A 13,813-nucleotide genomic window follows, 5' to 3' on the forward strand; every position below is an offset into this window, starting at 1 on the left:
CAACAATGTCTATCCTCATAGAGTTGTGGCATACAGCAGACAGAGAAATATCAAGCAACATTGAAATGTAGCCTATTGTCATGGATATAGTCAGGAAGACCCAGGTTCAAATCTCACGTCTGACACTTACTAGCTGACTACTCATTCCTTTTCTCTCCTCACTTCCCTCGTATGAAAAATGGGGCTTGTAAACTGTATTAATGCCCTCGTAGGGTTGCTGTGAGTCTAAAATGCAATGATGTTTGCAAACATAGGAATAGGGACTTGACTTGGGGTGTGTCATTAGTCTGGAGAACTAATAGATGAGACAGCTCGGGCACGGGCTCTGTAACTCTGTGACTCTGCTCTTAGCTAGAACTGCAAGGGGACACTGAGGTGTTGAGACCTTCTAGGTCACTTCATTGTTTGTGGATGGCAATGCAATACTTAGACTGCCCATCCAATACCCTTCATCCACGGTAAATGACTGACATCTCCTTCTCCAGTCTTGTTCTTTTTAACTGGTGGTGGGAAAGACTTGTGATCTCATTGGAGCAGGGAAGTCCCAGTATGGAAACTCCAATCACTGATAGAATTTTACAATCTGGCTGTAACTTAAAATCTTAGCAAGTTGCCCAGGATGCTGGCTTACCAATGGGCCCGAAGCAAGTATGTGTCAGAAGTATGACTCGAACCCAGGTATTCCTGACTCTGAGGTCAGCTTTCTAACCACTATGGCATGCTGAACGGATTGTACATAAAGCATTTAGCAAACCTTAAAGCACTATAGAAATATCCGTTGTTATTATTAGGGGCTGAGTGATACGGCCTTTCTTTCTATACTTCCTTAATTATCTCAAGCATGCCGACTGTTTGCTTTCCAGTGAGAAAGATTATGCTTTAAAGCCCAGCACTCCTATTGAGGTCTTGGAAGATCCCCAGGAGAAGTACTGTGTCCAGAAGGAGTCAGTTAACCTGGCATTCTGAGGATGCAAATGCAAGGCCGGCCTCTGAGACATGGGGTCATGTTGTTGGCATTGGCTCTGGGGCATCCACGCCTCATAGAACAGAAGATAGAAAAGTCTAATATTCAACAGGATGAGCAAGTTGCTGACCACAAAAGCAGCTTTTCTTGAGGGTAAAACAGCTCTAAAGGTTCCAGCAAGAAACCAGGAAATGTGACCTTACTGACCCCCAGCTGACCAAAAGTCAAAAGCCTTCACAGGCTGGATTTTCAGATGCCAGAGGTTTTGTGGCTCTCTTTTCAAAACGCACTAATGTTAGTTAGCACGGAGCTTCAGGCCCAGCCCACACCAAGAGGATAAACAACTAAAGGCCAAGTGGCCCCACAGTCTGTCAAAATAGGACATTCTATTTTCACAGCTGGAGATGACAATTGTGACTGGACCTGAATTCCACAAGGTTACAGACAGAGGAAGCTGACAGGTTTAGGGATGGGTAGCAATACCTAATAAGTCTACCATTGTTGGCTTGAAGACTCCTGTTAACTCTATGGTGAGAGAGTGGTCAAATGAAGAGAACCATGGCATCTACCATGGCACCTGGAAACAGGTCACTCATTCATTCATTCCTTCAAGAATCATTTATGTAGCACCTTCTATATGTAGAGCTAATATGTGAAAGATCAATGATTTGGTCAGCTTAGGAAACTCCCAATACAGCAACTTCCCCCACCAATGGGGATCCCAACCCCTGTGTGACTTTGTAAATAAGTCATAAGGAATTCCTGGGTATACAGAGGTTAAGTGACTTGCCCAGGGTCACCTGGCTAGTAAGTAGCCGAGACAAGATTTAAATGGAGAGTAAGAGCAATGAGTCTGGAGTCAGAGGACCTGGGTTCAAATTCCACTCGATACTACCTGTGTCATGTTGGGCAAAACACTTAGCCCCTATGGGCCTCTGTTTCTTGATCTGAAAAATGAGGGACTCAGTGGCCTTTAAGGTCCTTTTTAGTTTTCAATCTATGACATCCTATGAACCAAGTTCTTCCTAATGCCACTCCCAGTCTTCTACCCCTACCTCCAGGTTGCCTTTGTGTGCAGCACTCTGTAGATACCCAGGAGTATTCTTTGAGAACTATAAATCCTTATATACATACAAGGTGTTATTATTATCCCTGGTTGCCCAAAGTGGTCATATACCCACAATTCCTTGACCTGCAAAATGGGAGTGATAATATTTGTTCTTTAACTCAAAATGATACCACGAAGACTATAGAGGGAGGATGGCAAAGGTTGCCAAGCATGATGTAGAAAGCAGAATATAAGCAGGAAAAATCACATCGTTTTCTGTACGGGGAAAGCCCACATCCAGTTGGATAGTTGTCTATGTTGAAGGTCCCATCAACTTCAAATGGAAGCAAATAACATTTACTCATCAGAGCCCTCTTTCATTCCATGTAAAAGTTCCAAACTGCTTTTCAAACTCCTGATATCTCTCACATGCTGAGAAAGGAATTTCAAAATGCACCATTGGAGTATTACACATGATTCATCACAAAGAGTCATTGGAAGATGCTGGCGCCCAATCCTACCAGCCCTGTGAGTTAATCACAGAACCACATGGTTCTGGGAAGTTTGTCAAAAGTTCAAGTATCTATGATTTTGTGGGCACAGGTGCTTCCAACATCAATGCCCAGGGCGACCCCTTTTACATCTTATACTTGGAGGCAGTCAGATGTGGATTCCAACCCTACCTCAGAAGCTTAACTAGGTAACCCAGGCAATTCACACCCATTCTGAGCATTGGTTTCCTTCCTCTGGAAAATGGTACTTATCTCATAGGGCTGTTGTGGGAATCCAATGAGACAATATAGACAATATACACAGCAAACCAACAAGCATTTATTAAGCACCTACTCCAAGCACTGAGAGTGCAAAGACAAAAATTAAACAATGCCTGCCCTCGAGGACTTTATGTTCTAATAGAGGAGATAGTCTGTATGTAAATGTATGTATGCAAATAAATACAAGGGAAACATTTGACTGGAAGGATAGCAGCCATAGGGAATCAGGCCTCTTGTAGAAATAGAGCTTAAACATAATTTTGAAGGAAACCACCTAGTCCTATGTAAATGCTAGATTTTGTTGGTGGCGGTGGTCAGTCATTTTTCAGTCATGTCCAAACTCTTCATGACCTCATTTGGGTTTTCTTGGCAAAGACACTGAAGTTATTTGCCATTTCCTTCTCCAGCTCATTTTTACAGATGAGGAAACTGAGGCAAACAGGAGTAAGTGACTCGCCCAGGGTCACACAGCTAACAAATGTCTGAGATGGGATTTCAACTCAGGAAGATAAGTCTTCCTGATTCCAAGCCCAGCACCCTATCCTCTGTGCCACTTAGTTGCTCAAATGCTAGATAAAAAGAATTCTTTTTTTTTTCAGTCAAACACAAGATTTATTAAAGATCCTCCGTACTGGCCAGACTCTTAAGGAATCTGAGCCCCTGTGAGCTATTGGCTAGATTGTAAAAATCTGAGCAGTGGCTAGATTCTAAGAATCTGAGCCTAGATACAAAGCATTCTAAGAGACAGAAGTGACATATCAGTGTTAGGTAAAAGTAGTAATAGGAAAAAGAAGAAGAGAAAGTCATCAAAAGTTGTTGTGGCTAAAAATGCCATTCCTCTGCAGCCAAGCTAGTGTTGAAGCTGTCTGAGCTGAACCCAGCTGGTCCCTGGACACTACTTGAAGCCATTCCACCCCGGAGTGTTGGCCAGAGTTTGTTCTCACCTGGTGTGACTTTTAGGAACCCAGGGCCACCACCAAACAGTGTTGAGACAACAGAGAAGGTTTATTGGTAACGGATGAAGTCAAACAGTTGCCATTTCTATCTCTAAGCTCTAAGGTTTGCTCAGCTCTTCCTAAACATCATCTCATGGTCTCACTTGAGAACCAACATGATATAATGAAAAGGGTGATGGACTAAGACAGGTCCAAATCTTAGCCCTAACACTTGGGAATGTTAGCAGGGAATTTTTAAACCTCCCCATGCCTCAGTTTATTCATCTGCCAAATGAGGCCAATAATGCCTATAGTATATACCTCTTGGGGTAGTTATGAGGCTCAAAAGATCTAATGTATATAAACTGCTTTGCCAACCTATAACAGCAGTGGATAGGAAGCCGGCCTCAAAGTCAGAAAGATATGGGTTCGAGTGCTCTAACATATTGGATAATATGTGACTCTGGGCAGTTTCTCAATATGCCTACCAGCTGTCTAAGAGTACATGAATTGTAGGGTAGTTACTGATCTGAATTAGTAGAAAGAATTTCCATACTAGAAGTTCCCTACGTAAGTGAAATCGCAAATCAGTTTCTAAAAAAAAGAATGATGAGAATGGGTGGGCTTAGGGCTTAGGGTGGGCTTAGCTGTTATAATCTCATTTGGCCCTTACCACAACCCCACGGGGCAAATCGTACGAGCATAATTTAGAGGTAGAAATAGCATCTTACCCATCCCCCTCATTTTACAGGTGAGGAAGCTGAGGCCCAGAGAGGTTTGCAGAATCATAAACATAGAGCTGAAAGAGGTCTTAGAGGTCATTTAGTCTACCACTCATGTTATCACAGATGAGAATACTGAGGTATTAAATATTAAAAAGACAGCAAGTGATGAAAGACTGGAATTTACCTGCTCTTTTGGAATGCTCCTGTAATCTTAGTAATCTGTATTCTTGGCATCAAAAGTAACTTCACGTGATAGGAGCTAAAAGGCAAAAAAAAATCTAATTTTTAGGTATGAATGTTCTGAACACCATCTGATGGGGTATATTTAGCACATCTCAGTGAAGCTGCCAAAATCTGGCATTTTCCCTTCTAGAAATGCCACGACCAAGAACTCCAGCCCTTTCTGTACATCCAAAAATAACTCAGTCAGGGCAAGACAGTGTCTTTTAACTTTTTACATAAAAAATCTAACACATATACAAACAGCTAAGTAAACAAGAAGCTCATAAAATCAACAGTCTAAACAGCCCAGGTTCCTCAACAGCTTCATGGCATCTTGCAAGAACATGAAACTCAGAGCGAGCCCTCTGCCAGCATGGCAAAGCATCACTGGCATTTGTTCCCTCCCATCATTCTAAATCAGTGGCCATGATCTCTTACACTGGAAACTCAACTGAGTCCTGAGATATAAGGTCGCATCGATGAAGTCAGGGCCCTGATGGGATAGCACAGGCCTATAGATTTACAGCTGGAAGGTATGTGGAATGTCAGGGCTGAGAGAACTCTTAGGAGAAGGGAGGAGCTGGAAGGGGTCTTGGCATAGAGAATGTCAGAACTGGGAAGACCCTTAGAGCACAGAATGGCAGAGTTGGAATAAATCTTAGCGACCATCTATCTAGTCTAACCATTTTCATTTTTGCAGATAAAGAAACTGGAACCCAGAAAAAAAAAGTCAGTGACTAAGGTCACACAGATCACAACCAGCCGCAGAGCTGAGCTGTGATTCCGGATCTTCTAATTCAACATCTATTGATCTTTCCATAACACTATACTGTCTCCCAATTGGGGATGGAGCAAGTCTACTTATGCCTAGCCTCTATTATGACCAAACCAACCAGTTTCGGTGCTTAAAATTTCACAAGGCAGTACAGTCCATTTATGGATGGTGCCAATATCTTGGGAAGTCTCATAAATCTGCCTTGGTGAGCCAGAGTAATACCATCATGAGAGAAGTAGCTAAGAACCTCTTTAGAATCAGCTAGGAAGATCATTAGAGGTCATCTATTCTAACTCACTCATTTTACAAGTAAGGAAAGTGAGGTCCAGAGAAAAATGACTTGCCCAAGGTTCTGCAGGCAGTAATTGGCAGAGATACAAGTCAAACCCACATCCTCTATTGTCAAATCCAATACTCTTTGGACTAGTCTGAAATTAGTTTGGGTTTTTTGTTGTTGTTGCTGTTTTATTAGCTAGCCCATTTATCAACCAAGAGACTTTGGATACCTTTTTCAATTGGTTCACACACTGACCCAACCCATAACTTGCCAAGAATTTGGTTCTCTGCATCTTCCTGCCCCCCCCACCTGCTTCCTTTGAACACTGATACTCTTGAAAGGGGACAACCTATGGGACCAGGAAGAATTTGAGGTTGCTAACCCTTAAGCCTTCTGAATGGGCACAATGCCATTTCATCACTTAACAGCAGATTCAACGGATTTGGTGTGGGATTGTTACCATTGGCATAGAATGACACCAGATGCTGCTTACAACTGAATCCTGTATAAGCACCTTTGGACAACCACAACTCTTATCTTTGCCAAACAGCCCAGATATTTACTGGCATTTTGTAGAGTCTCTAGTAAAGTGCACAGGAACTTGATCTTTAAGGTCATTCCCCAAACAGATGCATAATTTGCCTGACACTCAATATGCCTGATTCCCAGAGATGAAAGGCTGACCTAACCCTCCTGGAATTTGGACTTGTGATTCCCAGGGGACGGGGATATCCAAGCTGATACCGAGCCCACTAAATCATTCCTACACACACACACACACACACACACACACACACACACACACATACACACACACCCACAAATAACTGATACTGCTGCCACAAATTGCTCCGAACAGGTAACAAGCTAGGGAAATTGCTGACCCTTCAAGATTTCAGTGGCTCTCCTTTGTTATTGGTCTTTCTGGGGAAGAGGTCAAAGCCGAGATGGTACTTGCTGTTGGACAAGAGTGTGCTAATGCTTAGCATGGCCAAACAGCATTTCCCCAGTGCTCAAGGGTACTCTCTATTGCCAAGATATTGTGGCCTACAATACTTGACTTGTTCCGAATGGGCAGCACTGGAAACGTTTGCCGAGTGGAAACATCACTGCTTCCCCTCAGAATAGTAGAGGGCCTGTAATCATGCTGCCCTATGTCTTCATATTAGACAAGTGGGTTGTGTCTCTGGGGCAAAAGCTAACGGTGGTAGTAGAGGGAAACAAATGAAGTCTGTTCAATTTCTAGGTTTGGGAGCTGTCAACTGCTGTTTGTATCAGGCTGCCAGTTCTACACAGAGCCATCAGTAGCAATGATGGTAGCGAAATGTGGCTACCATCATATCTGTTTTTTAAGATAAAGTCAGTAGGTAGGGGAGGAGAGATGGGGGGGGTGGGAAGACGAGAAGGTATATCATGTGGTTTCTTCTTGTTTTAATTCATTATTCTTGCTAAATAGGTTGAATTCAGCTCAGTTGCTCCTATACCTCAGAAGGAACATAAGTACTGTGAGCACCATCTAAACTGTAATGACCTGAGACAAAGCCCCAGTTGATGCAGCCTAGCCCTATAATTGTCTTTGTATCCCAGTACCTAGTAAAGGGCCCAGTAGGAGCCCAACAAATACTTATGGGTTGACTGATTAACTGACTGATTGAAGTCCAGGAAAGTTAAGTGATTTAGGATTATAAAGTCATTAGATCATCAATCTAAAGGACCTCAAAGTCCAACCCTTTTATTTTACAGATGAGGAAACTGAGGCCTAAGGATATAAAGTGACATATAGGTTCCTAGATGTAGAGCTAAAAGAGATCTCTGTTGTTGTTCAGTCATTTCAGTCATGTCTGACTCTTTGGGATTTTCTTGGCACAGATCCTGGAGTGATTTGCCATTTCCTTCTCCAGCTCATTTTACGGATGAGGAAACTGAGGCAGGGTTAAGACTTACACAGGGTCACCCAACTAATAAGTGTCTGAGGCCAGATTTGAACTCAGGAAGATGAGTCTTCCTGATTCTAGGCTCAGCATTCTATCTACTGTGCCACTTAGCTGCCCTAAAAGAGACCTCAGAGGCCATCTATTTCAACCCCTTCATTTTGCAAATGAGGAAACTGAGGCCCAGACTGGTTAAGTGACATGTTGAAGGTCACATAGGTGGCAAACATTAGAGGCAGGCTTTTGAACTAGACCCTCTAACTCCATAGCCAGTATGAGAGAGGGGATTTTTGGTCACAAACTGATGGACTGAATGTCTTTCAGGGTCCCTCCCAATTTGGCCTAAGTGGTTACCCATTCCCTTGTACCATTAAAAGACAGAGTTCTTTTTTTGTTAACTCATTGCTGTTTTCCTTTTTAAATACCTAATCACATTGACAAGTTTGCAGAAATTTGGGACAATTTTTGCCAAATTAGGAACAGTTTCAGTACCCAGCAAAATGGCATTAAAAAAGTGGGCACCATCACGGTTGCCCACATGGCCAATGCTTTCCACTTCTTGTCAAGACTACTCTGGGTAATTAAATTAAGACAATGAACCAAGCAAAAAATGCAACTGAGACCACAGTCCCTAAGTGCTTTTGTTTTATTATTTCCATTGTCTGCAACAAAGAAAACATGTGTGAGACTTTGGGAACTGAGCCAAATGCAAAGCAGACATTCCAGCTGGTTTTGAACAGTCGCAGCCATGTATGTTTGTGGCGGGAAAAGTAGGGGGAGAGAGAGAAGGGGGGAATGCGCAACTTGGGAAGTTCACTTGGCTCAGCTGAGTTGTGTCTATGCCTCTACTTGGCTATGGAGACACACCTCCAAGAAGAGACTAAATTAATCTCTATGAATTTGCACCCACTCAGGCTTAAAACTAACGCCCTCTTTGAGAGCAGAGAGGAAAATCATCTTCTCACTCCTAGCTAAAGGCCTGCTAGGTGGCATAGTGGTGAGACCACCAGCCTTGGAGACTGGAAGACTTGCAACTAACTCACTTTCTCTCTCTCTCTCTCTCCTCACTCTCCTCTCTCCTCTCTCTCTCTCTCTCCCTCTCTCTCTCTCTCTTTCTCTCTTTCTTCCCCCCATTTCCTTGCCTTCTCTATCTCTCCCTCCTTCCTCTCACCCTCTTCTCTCAATATGCTACAATATTGATGTTCTTACCTCATTGGGGGAAAGGGAATCCTTACATCTTCACAATATACTGCAGCTGACAAGAGCAAAGGAAAAGTTCTTGCTTTTGCATGTTTTCAATCAATGTCTGAGAGCCTGAGGCTGATTTCTTTTCTTCTTTCTCCATTCTCCACAAATTCCTGTACTAACTGTACTAACCACTGTACTAACCCTGTACTAACCATTGTACTAACAGTTCCCTGGCCATTTTTCAGGGCTGTGCAAAGGAGCCAACTAGCAGGGCAAGAGAAGCCTATAAAGTAGGCTGCTCAGATTCTTTTGTTGCTGAACCACTAGACAGAATTTCCCATAAATGTCAAGTTATACTTCACCTCTTTGGGGCTCAGTCTCCTCAGAAAGGGTTGGACTGTTATCTCTAAGGGCTTTCCCAGCTTTGACATTCAGTTTTCACTTAAAAATAATAATAATAATTTCAGGGACCATTCAGGGATATTAAGGAAAAGTCATCAGTATCTTCAAATGTTTCAAGAGCAATATGAGGGAAACGCAATTTGCCATATTCTTCTTGGTCCCAGAGCATGGACCAGTAGGTGAAATTTAAAGGGACTCAAATATGGGATCAATAGAAAACTTATTAGCCATTAAAAACAACTATAAAGGAAATGTATAGGCTGTCCTGTGAAATTATGAGTACCTAGTCAGTGGAGACCTTCAAATAGAAGTTGGATGGCCGCTTATATAGAGCAGAATGGAGTGGTGCAGAGTGGAATGAAATAGAAAACATTTATTAAGTGCTACTGTATAAGAGATGATAAGGATATGGTAGAAGGTGCTTATGCTCCAAGTAGGGGGTTGAACTACCTGACCTTAAGGGATCCTTCCAGTGCCTCAATTTTGTGATTATCTATTCAAACTGGGGGAAGAGGGTTGAACTAGGCCTGTGATCTTGTTGGAATTTCTGGTAAAGAAACTCCCTCTACCAAGGCAGATTAGCACCTGCTCTCCAAGTTATATTCTTAGTGATTTGCCAGCAACAGTGAGAGGTTAAAGGACTTGCTCAGGTCCTATAAGCATGATATGTCTTAGACCCATGTCTTGAACGCATGTCTTTCTTACTCTATGGCTAACTAACTATCCACTGTGCCGCACTGCCTCTCTTTGTTATATACATGGGAGATAGGGACCAAACCTGTAATTTCATTAGTATAGAGTATTCTATGGTCAGGAAAAGTAGGCAAAAAGGTTCAAGGGATCAGAGGTTCTCAACCTTTTTCTGAGTCCTGGACCCCTTTCATAATCTGGTGAATCTATGGACCCCTTCTTAGAATCATACTCCTAAATGCATAAAGTAAAATATACTCAATTACAAAGAAAATTAATTATATTGAAATACTATTATCAATTTTTTAAAAAAGTAACTTCATGCATCCCAGGTTAAGAACCTCTATAACTTTTATGATTCTTAGCACCTCTCTCTCCTAAATAAAAATAGCTCCTCTGTAAAAGCCCGAAGAAGACATACTTCTTGAGATGTGGCATAGAATTATCCGAGGGTCATATTTAGCAGTGGGAAGTGGTCCCCAAGTCTAGAATGCACTCCCTCCTCACCTTGGCCATGCAGAATTCCAAGCTTCCTCGAAAACTCAACTCAGGTACCACCTTCTACATGAGACATTTCCTGACCCCCAGTTACTAGCCCTTTCTTTCCTTACAATTACTTTATAAATTCTTTGTGTCTATTTATTTTATGTTCTTGTATCTACCAGTAGTCAGACAGTCAACAAACATTTATTAAGTGCTTAGAATGTGTCAGGCACTTGCTAAACACTAGCAAAAACACAGTCCCTGCTCTCAAGGAGCTCACTTTCTAGTGGGGAGACAATATGCAAATAACAATGTACATACATTAGATAGACAGACAGACAGACAGACAGACAGATAGACAGATAGACAGATAGAGTGAATGGAAAGCAAATGTCCTACTTGAGGATAGGAACTATCTTGCTTTGGGTTTTATATCCCCAATGCCTCATACATAATGAGCATTAATTAAATGTTGAGTTGAATTGAACATTATTGATATGTTGGGTAAGACTAGGATTTGTGTGGCACAGTGAATAGAGAGCCAGTCTTGAGGCAAGGAAGACCTGGGTTCAAGCCCTACCTCAGCAGACCCATACCAGCTGTGTGACCCTGGGCAAATAAGTCACTTAACATCTCAGTGCTCTAGGTCAGTGGTTCTCAAAATGTCCAGGGGCTTGGAGGGGTCCAAGAAGATCCATGAGGTTCCAACTATTTTATGATAATGCTGACATTTTAACTTCTAATATAGTCAACATCGATGGATATAACCCATAAAAACAAAAACTCTTTGGGGGCCTCAATAATTTTCAAGAGTGTCAAGGGGGTCCCAAGACCAAAAATGTTTGAATACGACTTCTGTAGGCAACTTTCTAAGATGAAATTGCAGAGAAGGTGCACTCACAAAGTCCCTGGCTAGGACTGGCGAAGACTGATTGTTTTTGTTCATTTTTCAGGAAATCCATTTGAAGAACGCAAGCAGAGGAAACTCAGGAAGCAGGAACTACAGAATGTAAGAACTACCATCCAGGGGCGAAGAATGAACATGCCACCTCTGCAGGATCCTTCTCTGTAAATAAGTTATTTGTTCAACATTGGAAGACTTTAAAAACAAAAACAAAACACACCAGTTGTTTTAATAAGCTTGATGAAAAGGCAAAGCAATGGGCATTCTCCCCGGGGGGGTGGGGGTGGGGGTGGGGCGGATGAACTGAGCTAACATTCCAATGTTAAACCTCTTTAAAAGACTAGTGTCAACTCCTTGCTAAACATCTTCCCAGAGCTGCTACGTTGCTCTCTGATTCTGTAACTTCTCTATACTATCCTGTACAAAAGCAAAACAAAATATATTCCCTTCTTTCTCAAAAGCCCACAAGTCCATGGGCCTCCATAGATGCAATTGCTCAGAATCGATCTATGAACCCTTGGCTGGGAGAGCAACGCATTCACCAGCCTTGTCTAAACGTGCATGTGTGTGTGTGTGTGTGTGTGTGTGTGTGTGTGCGCGTGCGTGTTTGTTTGTTTTATTTTTATTTGCACTTCTTTAACAAACAACAGGGCTGTTTGTTTTTAACGGTGTGGGATAACGGTTGTCTGTCTTCTCCCTTCCCTTTCCATTTGCACGATGCAAATACTCTCAGTAGCCGACCCCCAGCAGGAAAGTAACACCATGAGGTTTTCAAACACACACAGCTTCCCATCTGTGGCACTTGGACCAAATATGGGTTGGATCCATTTAGTTTAAAGAGAAAGTTTTCTTTCCTCCCCCCCACCCCCCACCTCTTCCTCCACAAGCAAGTAGACACAATTTGCAAAACGAATTCTTTTGTAGACCCTAGTCCCAGTTTGTTGAGTGCTCAGTGTCTCCTTCTGCAATCTAAGTCATTTCTTCCTTTTATTTTTTCCCATGTAAAAGCAGTATGTAAAATTTAGCATATCATCAATACAGAATATTATCAAATCATATGTACAACTCTGTTTTCTAGTACAATGGTGCTATTTTGTAGTTTGTTACCTGAAGGAGTCTGGCCAAAACCGTAACTGGTGAAAGCAAAATGGAGAAGACATAAACAAAGGGAAAAGGAACTAAAAAATTCATCTGGTTTTGACGGAAAGCAAAAAACATATTTCCTCCCCCCCCCAAAAAAAATGTCTTTCAAAAATAGAGCTAAAGATACGAAGAATGATTACCTCTTTCTCCATGGGAGAGCATTAAGAGAAATCAATCCAGCAAATAGTGTCAAGGGCTGGGAGTTAAAAGTCCTCCCTTTCCTTTCTTAATTTTGGGTACAAAATTATCCTTTTCTCACCCCATACTCAAACTGCTGTGGACTCACCACTGTGTGACCTTGGGCAAGTCACTTCGCCACTCTGTGCCTCAGTTTCCTCATCTGCAAAATGGGGAGAGTTCTTGTCATCTACCTACCTCACAAGAGTGGTGTGAGGATTAATAAGAAAAGGCTCTCGATTCTACCCCACAAAAATGAATTGCCGGAGTGAAAGGAATCCTCTGAATGGGTGACAATATCATAACCATAGGATGCATTCACAAATTACTCTAAGCATCAATGTGCTAATAGCTCACCAGGCTTCTCAGAAGTATTTCAAAGCACATGGGACATGCTATATTTGAGGACTGGATAGAATTATGCATTCTGATTTCCACACACAAACAGAAAGAGAGAGAAGAGGAGAAAACAGAGAAAAAGCCAAATTCGGCCTGATTTCTACCAGTAAAGAGGGAGACGTGGCTTAAATTTTCAGGATACAATGATTCTTTCAGGCAAACAGCCTCCATTTAGTAAATACCTCTTCTGGTGCATGAAATGATCATCTAGATATCCGAAAATGTTAATTTGCTCCTTCCTTATAGGTCCATGTGTCCCATGGTTCAAAATATTCAAACAGTGTTGAATAAAATAATCATAGAACTACTGCCTTGAATAAATTTTAATCTAACCTCTGACTAATGTATCACTATACATGTATTTTTTTTTTAATTCGACTACTTTTCACTAAATTTGGTAGCTAGTGAGTTCTAAAGCATTTCCTTGACCAGACAGAAAATTTTGTTCCATGGAAAAAATTCTGTCCAGGAATCTCTCATAAGTATTCTACAGACACTTCCTGGGGTGCCACAAAACTGCTTTCTTAGGAAAGCAGACACTGAGAACAGGCCCACAGAAGCTCATTTCAGTCTGGTTTCCCCATTTCAAGCCCTAAGGGTCCTGGTTTCCTAAGATCCTTAAGAATGTGGCTATGACATTCAAGGCTGCTCTGAAGCACATTGATTTGGTGGTGTTAGGCCCCGGTCCCACAGTCAGCTGTTTGTTTCCCTAACGTGTGCTCAAGCATCTCTCTACTGGTCCCTTTTCCCAATATTCTAAAGCTCCTCGGTCGTATC

At 42.1% G+C, this 13,813-nt stretch overlaps 1 protein-coding gene across 3 annotated transcripts in view; it reads left to right on the top strand.

Annotated features, from left to right (window-relative positions):
- IGF1 (insulin like growth factor 1) overlaps nt 1–11,582 on the top strand; it is a 101,185-nt gene extending 89,603 nt beyond the window's left edge. For all 3 annotated transcript variants that reach the window (XM_027855835.1, XM_027855838.1, XM_027855837.1), the window contains one exon: nt 11,367–11,582. In XM_027855835.1, the coding sequence (XP_027711636.1) occupies nt 11,367–11,485 (119 nt within the window). In that variant the 3' untranslated portion in view covers nt 11,486–11,582. The remainder of the gene's footprint in view (nt 1–11,366) is intronic.
- The last annotated feature ends 2,231 nt before the right edge of the window (nt 11,583–13,813 follow it).

This window comes from Vombatus ursinus, unplaced genomic scaffold, assembly GCF_900497805.2.
Source record: "Vombatus ursinus unplaced genomic scaffold, bare-nosed wombat genome assembly UNPS02011334.1, whole genome shotgun sequence".
Lineage (NCBI taxonomy): Eukaryota > Metazoa > Chordata > Mammalia > Diprotodontia > Vombatidae > Vombatus > Vombatus ursinus.